This window comes from Python bivittatus, unplaced genomic scaffold (genome assembly GCF_059951505.1).
Source record: "Python bivittatus isolate LINGU-HERP-01145 unplaced genomic scaffold, Pbiv_v1 ctg000070_np1212, whole genome shotgun sequence".
Taxonomy (NCBI): Eukaryota; Metazoa; Chordata; class Lepidosauria; order Squamata; family Pythonidae; genus Python; species Python bivittatus.
The window spans coordinates 4,802,486-4,814,668 of NW_028277034.1; the positions used below are offsets into that span (position 1 = coordinate 4,802,486).

Genomic DNA, 12,183 nt, shown 5'->3' on the forward strand with positions numbered 1-12,183 from the left:
CATGTGAATTATTCTATTTTTCAGATTTGGTGATCAGAATGTGGTATATAGTTGCATCTTATTGTCGTTCAGACAATACTATGTTGCATTAATTTCTTTGCATTTGTAGGGTGACACTGAATATCATACTGTCAACCTTTTCTAAGGTGTTTATTGATTTCTTCTTCAGGGCTCTTTGCAAAGGCATCTATAGGAGAGTCAAAAAAGTCAGAAATGGTGGCCACAACCTCATGAATGGAATCCTACTTATGAGAAAGAGGCAAGGTTTTGATTTCATTGGACATAGCCATCATATTGATTTTTTTTTTTAACTCCTGCAGATGCCCTGGTTGTTTGTCTACACTGGTTTGCCCATAAATCAATTTCAAATTATCTGTTTCAAGGTTTAAAAGAATAAAAGAAAAAATTAGTCTTCCTGCACAATTTATTAAACTGCTTGGAAATCCTGGATATTCAAATGTGAGTTTAATGATGCTAAGAAGGCATGCTAACTCAGTGGCATAAAACAGGTTCTGCATAGGGAAGATTCAGGTGACAGGGCTGGAAAAGTATGTTGACCTGCAGGGTTCTCATGCAGATTGATTTGAAGCCATGCTTCAGTGAAGATACTTAGCCTGCACTATGCAAAAAGGGGTCCAATTCTTCTGTATCAGTGCAGGTGAGGAAGTTTGTTTTTAAAAAATACCATGCTTTTATTTATTTTTCTTAGGAACTTTAATATGGAACATTAAGACAGCAGAGCATAGTATTTTAGTTGTCACATGAAAAAGCAAGAACCCGACATTTGCTTACTGGAGTGAATGACGTGTGTGCCTTAGACAGGCAGGTTATTGTAGGAGCATGGTGTTGGTCTATGGTGGCAAAAAATCAGGAGTGCGATAGTACCTTTTCCAACTAGCAAATTTTATTAAAAGGCTTCTGATGCTGCAGTTGTCGAAAGCTTACACCTTTTAATAAAGTTTGCTAGTCGGAAGAAGTACTGTGTACCAGTCTCCTGATTTTTTCCACCAGAGACTAACACGTCTCTCCTCCTACGATGTCTATGCCTGGTTGTGACTCAGTGTGATTCTAAATGCACTTTGCAAATGAAAGGCTCATGAAATCATTCTGAGAAGTTTAATCTTCTTGAATCTTGTCAAATAATGGTACTTCTATAAAATTATGATTCTTTCCAATTGACTCTGGGGCTAAGTACATTTCTGCCAGTTGAAGGCTTTACAGGATGTTCAGAATGGATGTGCTGTAAGAAAAATTAACAGAATCCCTCTGTTCCTTTTTTTTAAAAAAGTTCAGGCAAATAATTTATTTACTGCATATTTCATATGCATATATTGCTGTGATGCTTGTTAGCTACTAATATAAATGATTTCCATAATTATTTCCACTTTTCAGGAATAAGTTCTGTTGGATACAATAGATATATCTACTTTTTAGTAGGCATATGTACACTTCGCTATCAACAAAAACTAAGAATTTAGACATATCTACCACATGCATGATTGCAAGTTGTTGCTAGGGCCTTTTGCTAGAAAGGAAAGCATAAATCCCAGAAACCAGTTTAACATTTCAAATTCCATAATGTACAAACGTAGGACATATGTCTGTTTAAATAGTCAGATTTTGATGTTAGATATTCAAAAATATAACTATTTCAAATACCAAGATCTTGTGTGATAACTGCAACCCCTCTAAAGTTCTGCCTTGGATCCACAGGATAAGATAGTTATGATTTGATTTCAGTGCAGCTAAAGTATGAATGTCTTAGGATGCATCCCAAAGCCTTCAAAACTATCTACTGAAGGCCTATAATAACTCAGATGTAGTTAATATATCCAAGTTGTTTGACTACCACTAGGACTTTATAATAAACCAAACCAATTCAGATAAAAGCCCTCCACTTTAGAATCCATACAGATTTTTCACCAACAATGAAGTCTTTCAACATGTACCTTCAGAAAGTAGCTATTATTTCTCCTTATATGCATTCTTACACATGAGGTATGAACATGCAACTGCCAATTCATGCTTCTTTCCAATGATTTTGACATGTTCTTCTCTATTTCAGGGATCTGAAGGAACATTTAAATATTGGGGCACATTGGTTTATCTAACGTCTGGTCATCTGTCCTAGAGAGCCAGACTGGTATAGTGGTTAGGGTAATGGGCTAAAAACCAGGAGACTATGAGTTCTAGTCCTGGGTCAATCACTCTCTCTCATCCCAAACATCACATGGTTGTTTTGTTGGGAAAGTAGAAGTTAAGAGTATTTTGGTATTTATACTGCCTTGAATTAACCAAAATTTACTAGCCTTCCTGCTCCCTTTATGGTTTCTGTCTAAAGCATGCACATGATGATGCTGGCTAGCCAAACCAGAATATTACTGACATTGGTATTTTATTCAGTGTTTGCTTAATTTTGTTTCCTGTGAATGATCTTCTTCAATCTCACTAGCATAGTCATTCTTAGAGTCTGTAGTATATTAAACAAAATTCAACATCTTGTTATTTATACATTTTTAAGCGGCCTTAGGCATTACACAGAACCAAGGAGGAAACAGAAAGTGACAGGCGGCCAAGTTCTGCTTGTTTTCTTTCTTGGAAGCCTCTTAATCAGAATCCTTTCTAACCAGAGCAGAAAGGGCAGACCACGAATCCACAGCCACTATCCAGTTTTTGTTTATCTTTATTTTTCTTTGTACCATTGAAGAGGGTAATGTAGACTGTTCACGATTCCCCTGCAGCCCTGCTTTACTGAGGGAATTTGTTAGAAGAATTTAGCCATCCATAGTCATTTGTCCAATATGACTAATATTCCTAAGGCGGAACCTCTAAGATTCTTCCAAGAACTCTTTTGAACACTGTTTCAAATCACTTTTGTGGAACAGAAATGGCCTAATATTTCATGTGAGCTTCTCAAAGAGTCTATGCACTTGAAAGTATAACTCGAGAGGATAGCAATCTTTTCATTTGACAAACAGCAAATCCATTTCTGCAATTCTCAACTGGCATTTATCTGAATGAACGGATTTTATCTTTCCTATTCTGAGGTAAGTGCTAAGTGTTGGGCTTTGTTGTCAAGAAGAGTTCATCACTGTTCATGATAACATAGCTTCTAAACTACATACTAGATACTGTTAGTACCTCTGATAAGATAGAGAAAATAACCTAAGCAATCAGAAATTTGATTCACATACCATAGCCTGGTCCATTCCAGTATTCTCTAACTTGGTACCCTCCAGATGTGCTGGACTTCAGCTCCCATCACCCCAGCCAGAAGGTGGATGATAAAGGTGCAAGGCCAATGCATCCTGAGGGCACTAAGTTAGGTAAATCTGATCAACACTGACTGGTTATAACCCCCTAGAATCTCAGGCAGGTTTCTTTTCCAGACCTGCCTTGAAAAATTCGGTTCTGAACTTGAGAGCTTTTGCACATAAGTCATACTCTCAGTCACAGAATTACAGTCCTTTCCTGATGAATGAAATATCAGTAATAGTCTGAAAGATACTAGCAATATACATTAAAATAAATAAATAAAAAAAGATATGTGCTAAGGCTATATATAGTATTGCTGATCTAAGAAAATACATAAATCTTCACAAGGAAGTCTTGTAGTAACCTCAAGGCCAGTGTTAAGAGTATTCAGCAGCATTAGTTATATGTCAGCCTTGAACTTCTATGGATATCATTCAGGGTTTCAGTAGCAGAGACAAAGAGATTTACAAAGTGGAGAAATAAGATTCTCCACAGTTCCAAGGCTACTTTTGGATATATTCAGGATTGAATTGCCAAGTGAGGAGCAGGGTATATTTCAGGAGCACTTGGAATTATTTTCCAAGCATTGTTAATAGAGACCCATCTATTTTTTTTTTTAGTTCCTAATTTAGCATATATTCTTGTTGTACACCAGACATGGAGACCAAGTGAATGTTCAAAACCTCAATTCATAGTTATGATGTGATGAGTTTAAGAAATATGAGCCTTCAAAATGTATTTGATTTATGTTTTCCAGGAGCTCAAAACAGTTTACATGGGGATCTCCATTTTATCCCCACAAATATTGCTCCATGTGATAGGCTGGGCTGAGAGGAAGTGACTGGCCCAAAGTCACTGAAAAAGTTTCCATGGCTGAAGATGGCCATGAACTTGGGTCTCTCTGGAACTAGTTCAACACCTTAAGCACTACACCTTTCCCACTTCCTTTCCTCTCACAAAGTGATGACTCTAGTAGACTAGTTCCTTAAAGAATAGTGAAACAAACAGATAGAAGTATACCTTTTATTCCATTTATATGTGCATTTTAAATTCAGTACAAATATAGGGGGCAGTCCCATAGTTCCTAAGGCAGTCAACATCTCTTTCTACATAAGACCATTCAACAGAAAACAGTGTGTGCATAAAAATACAACACCAATCTCTTATCTTGTAACCTTTAAGAGATGTTGCTCCATTTGTACCATTTGGGGTAGCAATGTTCCCTTTTTGACAATGATACTACTTTGGGAGTAAATATTGGCACTGTAAATGATTTTTATTGTAGTATAGGGTTGAACTCTCTTCATAGACCAATAAAAAATAAACTCTGTAATAAATAAATATTTAAAATAAATATATGCACTCTGAAGATATATAAATTAGGTCCATCCTGAAGGGAAAAATAAATCCGGATTTTGCTGCCCAGTTACCATAGTCTTCACAAAGCTCCATGTTAACCATCCACATGGGTGTCAGTGATGTTAACTAGCCATTTTCTCCTAGTTATCTACAGCCCAACTCCCATTCACTTTAGGTAATTATTTATGCTCCAAGTACAGGATGAAGTAATCCAGAGCAGTTTTGTTAAGTCCAGTTCAAACTTCTCCTTGACTAGCACAGAATGAGCAAACCTAAAAGAGGCTGGCCAACTAGACTTTAAGATCCATTCTCCTAAATCCAGAGATTAGGCATGAAGGTTTGTCTACCACTAAACAGCTTCACTGATGCCTGCTTTCTAGATCTCAATAATTTTCAACATTTAGAAGTTTCTCTTGCTTTTGGGATGTGGAGGCTAAGATCCTGTTCCTCTCCTGTGGTTGACTTCAACTGATTGCTAACACGTCCTTGTAGAGCTCTGGCACTCTTTCTGGATCCACCGGTCTGGGCAAGAAATGGGTGAATTTCTGATGCCTTTTGGACCTTGCCCCATCTCTGGGACTGCCATCTTTGTTAAGTGCCACAAAGTACCGCCGGCCTGAGTCCCCATGCTTGTACACATTGGAGGAGTAGGTGTTATACCAGTTCTCTTCAAACTGTTCTCTGAAGACACATTCAGGAGTGAGCTTCTCCTATGGGGAGGGAAAAAGAAATCTCTTCAACTAAAATATATAGTCAGAGAGATATAGAGATGATAACGCTAGAGGCAGAGATAATCCTATGTTGATTTTTACCTCAAAAAGTATGTTTCTTTCAGGTGCTGAGATATTTTTCCCAGTTTTATTTCTTCACTGTTTTCAGAATAGTAGTGGTATATAAATAAAGATAGTGTTTTAATACATGATCCTCTTCTGCAGAGGATTTTTTATCATCAAGGAAAGAAAGAAGATATCCCAGAGCTCTCCCTGTTAAAGAACAACAATTCCTGTATTTCTGCCTTTATTGTATAAGATCTTCTCTTTCTGCCTCCTTTTCATTCCCACAAGCAAAAAAATGAGCTTAGGTAGCAACTGGCTTTATAAGGCTAATGCCTGCAGTGAAATATTAGCTGCCATACAGCTATGGACACCTTTTAGTCTTCTGGACTAGTGATACTTATGTTTCCTTCTCCCTATCACTCCTAGTTATTTGGATCTATTTCTCCCTCAAAACCTACATTATCTATACGCATACAGTACTTCCCAAACAAGCTGTGCTCTAAGTTATTTTATGCACTAGAGCAAACTTTGCAGATTTTAACATTGTTCTTCTTTTGTTCTGTTTTATGACTGCATTTCTATCCTGCCCTTTCTCTGAGAAGGTAGCTTACTTCGGAAACCCCTAATTTTATTCCCACAACAATGACATTGTGAGGAAGTTGGGCTGAGGTAGGCCCCAAGCTATTCAATGAGGCCTTCAACTTGGATCCCCCTCTCCAAGCCTCACACCTTAGCCACTAGTTACCTCTGCTGACCTAGGGTTACACTAGCCTCTCTTTGCTAAGGAGTTTCTACTTCATATCTGGGAAGCCTCTGAGTATTACAGCAGATTCTAAGCAGGGATGTCTGCAGGCAGTGATCAAAAAATCAAGGCAGCCCCCATGGTATGACTGAAGCTCCATCTGAATCTCCACCCAAGATCTCTGCAGCTCAAAAACAAGCAGAGCTTCCATTACACCATTGCGGCCCCATCTTGAGACATATTTTACCACATCCTGAAGATGCTCCTAGCTTCTCAAGTTAGTCTGAGTTTACAGGGCACACTGCCTCATTGGCTAGAACCATGTTGTCTCCTCTTGTATAGACTAAAAAGCTCGTCCTAAATTGGATACAATGCTGCAGGGATGAGGGCAATAATTAGCAGAACTTGTCTGCCACTGAGGAAGGGAAATAACTCAGGGGAGAACATACTTTTCCTGCAGATGTTGTTGAGTCCCTTTGCTAAGTGGCAAATGAATTCCTTTACTAAAAGGTGAGGTGGGTAACCATTTTGCATCTGAAAGCCACAGTTGTGTTGATTTTTAGCTGTCTTTTTGGTTTTGTTTCCTATCTCAGACTGGTTGAGAATTGCACTGAATTTTGGCAACCAGGTTTTAGGAAACTCTTAGGGTATAAATACATGAAGATGCAAACAGTGTGGGAGCCACATTTCCTGGAACTGAGTTAAATAATCAGGTAGAGAGGTATAGAAAGGCCCCTCAGAAACTGGGAGAGAATGCATTTGAGCCAGATGGATCCATGGTCCAACTCTATAAGGCTGTGAAGTTATTGTCATTGCATTGATGAAACTCAGGTAAGTTTCAGGGTGTTTCACTTAACATCTTAAGTTATCAAAATATAACCACATGATGTTAGCGGTGCAGTTTATTTCAGATAGTTCTCACTTAGTGTTAATCCAGTGAGTACCTTCGAACTATTTTTCCTATGATAAGTAGCTACTATAAGTCTGTGATCCCTCTTGTATTGATACCAGTGGCAAATTTCCCAGGGATTATAAAGATTACTGCTAATGTGAGTCTGTAATATGAGCTGGGTGATATGGTAGTAATACTTACAGAGCCATAAAGCTCTCCTTTCTCATTCATTCCAAGGTAAAGGCCACTGTCCACCCCTCGAATACTGACTAATCCCACTGCCACACTGATGAATTCAAGAATACCTGTATTGAGAAAAGAAAAGATTTGTTTTTAAGGTTTAATTAAGAACAGTGCAGTTAAGTCTCATGTATTAAATATAGAGATAGATGCAACATTTGTTACACACAATTAAATGTGTGATTGATACAGTATGCAGAACGGTGTTATCGAAGTATAAATGTCTTAGTAATAATGGAGCACTATGATATATATTGGGTTGATCCAATAAAAAATAAGCCTTGTTAAAACATCCCATTGATTTCAGTAAAGAGCTGAGTTGTCCTTAAATCTCTCCAGTTGAAATACACAGGGTTTACAAGGGAACTTTGGCTGATTGTGCCATTCTGTGTTAAATAATAACAGTGTTCAAATATTTGGATTGTTAGAAAGAAAAGCTTTTGATAGCTGATACACACACACACACACACACACACGTTTTCCTTTGAAATAAATGCCATGTGCTTTAGCAAAAGTGTTGAAAACCTATGTTTTTCAACATTGTTCTATTTTCTGAATTATTTTCTCTCTAAGGAAAGCTAATGATTTTTATCATTTGGAGCCTTTGGAGTTTAACTGAAAAAATATTTGAGACTTGGGATGTCTTGCTAATGTAACAGGGTAGCCAAATCTTCTGCAAAGATCAGATATTCAGTATTTTATAAAGACTGCATACTCCACATTTTCAGTGCCAATAAATCATCAGAGATTTTGGAGTTCCCAATATTCAAAGTTCCATTGAAAGATATGGGAGGTATTCTGTCTTTCTGATATCATTTTCAAAGACAAGTTTTTCCTCCCCAAATCATAATAAGCAGGTGATTTAACCAACAAAGAAACCACATCAGACAAAGTTACTGAGAATGGTGATAGAATAAAGAAGCCCCAAGAATGTTTGATCTCAATCTCAAACTTTTTTCTTTCTTCTTATTTTGCAATTATACCATGTTTACATGCTCTAAGAAGCTGCTCTTCTGTACAGAATTTTCGGCTGAACTAGAGTCGAAACAAAACTGTTCCCAGTATTTTGTTTGTCAGTTAAGATCTCTTAGAGCAGATTGTTGGGACCAGTGAAAAATATCAGCTGCACTTAATAGTAGTAATAATATATTTTGTAGATATTCATGTACCAACCACTAAGTAGTAGGTTTTTTCAGAGAAAACTTTCTCTTCAGAGACTTTCAACACTCATTTGTTTGCCCTCCCTTACACATTTAGCAACCTCTTCCATTCAGCATTTAAATCCCCTGTAGTCCCTAAATAAAGTCCTAAATAAACCAGTCTAATACATTGCAGAGATTTAGATCTTGGATCAGTATCTATATATAGTGTGTGTATGTGTGTGTGTATACACACACACACTATATATATATATAATGTCAGATAGGTTCCTGCAGCATGCACAATCTAACACTGCTTTATATTGGACTCACTGGGTGGTATTCTGTATCTTTCTCAGCTTTACTTTCCAATCTGCAAAATGGGCACAGCGAAAACTGAAGGGTTGGTTGTGAGAATAACTGAACCATTTCAAGGCCGAACTCTTTTTTGTTTTCTTGCTTGTCTGCAAGAATGTATAGTGCTCAGCTCACATTTCCATTTCCTCTGGAATTAAAGCCTCTTGGCAGTATGATCTGTAGCTTCTGTCCTCTGTGCATACTAAGTTAAATTCAACTGCATGTTCCTGGGCAATCCTGCATACATTTCCTTATGCACAATTCCCACTGGAATATTGAAGGGCTGATACCCATGGCCACAGACACAGGAGTGCATTGTAAACAACTATATATAGCAAAACATACAATTACTAAAAAAAAAAAAGAAGTGAAGTACTAGAGAAATTAGAATGAAAGACTGAAATTGGCAAACCGTTATAACAGCTCTCTCAGTCAGAGCAATACGTCTGAGTTTATATGGATTACAATTATAATACATGTAATAGTTTTGCATGTATATACACCCGCATCTTGCTTTTAGCACACATCTGACTTAGAAAACCTTAGAGCTTGATTTTGAAAATGAAAAGTCCTGACATTGGTATCCTTTGATTAGAAACCATTGTCCACATCAAATAATGTCATCCTTCCTACACTGAAATTTCTTCCACTGTATGATAACGGTGGTCAGTGTCTTAGATGCGGGGTTGCGTGGAAGCTATGCTTGTCAGTTTTCAAGCCTCATGGTAAACAGTCTGACACATGTTTATGCAGTTGCTCCATGGGACAACCTGTATGTAATGTCAAGCATCATTATGTACATGGATGGATTTCCCATGCTCCAGTAGGGCATCGTGTGTTAAGCAGCACATGGGGATGTTGGAAAGGCACTCTATATATGTTCAAAGGCCTTTTCCACCAATGTGCTGGTCGTGTTGCTTGAAATGGAGCTTTGCAGACAGATCACCACTTTTTCTAAACTGATCTCTCTATCTCCTGCCTATCTGGTGCATGGGGAAGGCTGCTGTCCCCAGCGCTCCACTTCGCCGTTAGCCCTGGGCCCTCTGCAACAGCCCTAACTCAGATCTAGATGCTGCTCATGCAGGCGGGTGTGTTTTTAAACATCCTCTGCCTGAGATCCGTTGCTATACCATCTGTTGCTATAGGGTGCTTCCGTCACAAGGGAAGAAGCTGCAGAAGAGAGCAGGTGGAAGGAAGGAAGGAAGGAAGGAAGGAAGGAAGGAAGGAAGGAAGGAAGGAAGGAAGGAAGGAAGGAAGGAAGGGAGGGAGGGAGGGAGGGAGGGAGGGAGGGAGGGAGAGGGGGCCTTACCGAAGAGGCTGTGGTCTTGCCTAGTGCCTTGAACGCTGCCGTCGGGCAGGATCTGCAGGTGGAAGCCAGTCCTGCAATACAGCTGTCTTCGGCGTAGGATGCCCTGCAGGTGGGCTAAATCCGTGGCCCCAGCCGCGACGCCCCCTCGGGATCCCCCCTCCGCTTGGATCAGGCGGTCCCCTAGCAGGGGCGGCCTTTCCCCGGCAGGAGGCAGGAGGAAATGGGAGCCCACCTGTTGGCTCATCCCCTCCAGGCCACTTAAGAACCCCCCCACTTCGGCTAAGGGGGCCATGGAGAAGCCCAGCCGGAGGGCTGCTGAGACTGGAGAGGAAGAGGGAAGGAAAGGACGAGCCGAGGACAGCGGGCGGGCGGGCAGGAGAGAGGGTGCCCCTGGCAGAGTCCGCTCTCGAGGCTCAGAGCCGGCGCTGGAAGGGGTCTGGCAGGCAAGGCGGACTTGGCGTCAAGAGAGCAGCTGCCTGTCCTGATAATCTCGCCTCTCCCCGGACATGGGGCTGGTGGGGAGGCTGGGCTGGGCTTGGCTTCAACATCGACAGCCGCTGCAGGTGGGACGGCCGGCGATGCCCAATTTGCTGCTGCCGCTGCCGCTGCCGCCGCTGCTGGCTGGTAGCGCCACCGGCTCGGGGTGTCTTTGGGGAAACCGCCGCGATCCAAGCGAGGCCGCTCGAAAGTGCCACAACAGCGCGCGTGGGGGAATCTCTCGCTATATATACGCGCGGGGCAGGTTTTCCCCCCTGACCTATGCTAATAGCACTGGAGCTGATGCGCGCCGGGAAGCTTGGGCGTTTGAAACCTTAAACCGATCTGCTTTCCCCTCCTCACACCTTTTCCCTCCTGACGAAGGGGACTTCCGAAGGTGCCCCGGCCTCCCCCCTCCCCACCTCCCTCCCTCTCTCGCGCGCGCCTAATCGGCTTCCAATTTAGCCTTGGAAACACGCCTCTCCCTCCCTCCCTCTCCCCCCACCCGAGCTGTTGTCGGTGATGCGGAAAAGGATGCCGTCGCTCGCTCCCGTCCGCCTGGTCCCTTTTGATGTTGGAGCTTCTCGCCGCGGATGAATCGCGAGCTGCAGGAGCCCCGTTTGGCGAAGGTGGGGAGGGGGGAGGAGGACCCTGGAAGCTTGCCGCGCATTACGTGGACAGGTGCAGGGAAAGGTAAGAAGGAGAAAGGGCGTTACCGGAGGGTTAGGCCTGCTCAGACACACATGAAAAGAGGGAACGGGGGTGGGGGGGGAAGGAATAAAGCAAAAAGATCTAACAGGTCGACTCCTCGATTTTTCAGAACACTCATAAAAGTGTTACATGTATTATCCTTGCCTTTTATCTTATTACGTTTCCCTCCCCTCCAAAAAGAGAGGGTTTTTTTGTGTTTTTTTCCCAAGCGAATTGGCATAGTCAGTCGGGGCTTCCCCCTTCCATCAAGGGCACCGTTCTTTTCTTCTTGGTTTAACGGAGGCACTACGAGCAGGGGCGTTGTTCTGCTGTGCCTCTGTATAGGGTTTAACAATATTAGACGTTAGCGATACAAAGAGACCAAGAGAGAAACTAAGGAATGCTCGGGAAGCTTTCAAGAGTTTGACAGGGCCCAGCAAGAAAGATAGCAAGGGGGGGGGGGGGAGAACCACTGTAGGTTCTGACTAACCATAAATGTCTAACCATGAATGTCCTCATTTTCATCAGGGACAAATAATATTCCTTTGTTTGTCCTGGCATCAGTGTCTCTGCTAGGAAGCTGGTTCACAGTGGAAAGATTTCTGACTTTTTTTGCCAATCTATGTGGAATCTTGCAAAGAAATATTACGGCCACCAAGATTTCAGGTAGCTCCTGGACCAGACATGAATGTACGCATAGTCCTCAATAAGGACCTGGCATTATGTATCCATAATGCGCCAATGGATCAAGTTTGATCTGGTGCTTCACATGATGAAGTAGGAGGGGGGAAATCGGGTCTTGCCTTAGGCACCCAAGCCAACTGAGTGACCTTGATTCTTTCTCAGCCTAGGAAGAAAGATAGAAAGCTGTGTGGACTTGTCCACGTAGTTGCCAGGAATCAAGACTGAGTCAGGGAAAAACAACTGAATTTTCACCACTCTCCTAT

General features: G+C 41.4%; 1 protein-coding gene across 1 annotated transcript; it reads right to left on the reverse strand.

Moving 5' to 3' along the window:
* Positions 1-4,270: 4,270 nt before the first annotated feature.
* FGF20 (fibroblast growth factor 20) lies at positions 4,271-10,810 on the reverse strand. Its single transcript, XM_088131218.1, has 3 exons — positions 10,070-10,810; positions 7,226-7,329; positions 4,271-5,324 (listed from the first exon to the last, which is right to left on the reverse strand). Exons 1-3 carry the CDS (start codon positions 10,359-10,361, stop codon positions 5,079-5,081), a joined length of 642 nt encoding a protein of 213 aa, XP_087987344.1. The 5' UTR covers positions 10,362-10,810; the 3' UTR covers positions 4,271-5,078.
* Positions 10,811-12,183: the final 1,373 nt, after the last annotated feature.

Bases quoted from the DNA above. Each gene is read 5' to 3' on its own strand.
- FGF20 (XM_088131218.1), bottom strand. From the start codon at position 10,361: ATGGCCCCCTTAGCCGAAGTGGGGGGGTTCTTAAGTGGCCTGGAGGGG. The intron at 7,330-10,069 runs GTAAGGCCCCCT...TTCTCAATACAG, and splicing joins GCAAGACCACAGCCTCTTCG to GTATTCTTGAATTCATCAGT. The intron at 5,325-7,225 runs GTAAGTATTACT...CCCTCCCCATAG, and splicing joins AAGGAGAGCTTTATGGCTCT to GAGAAGCTCACTCCTGAATG.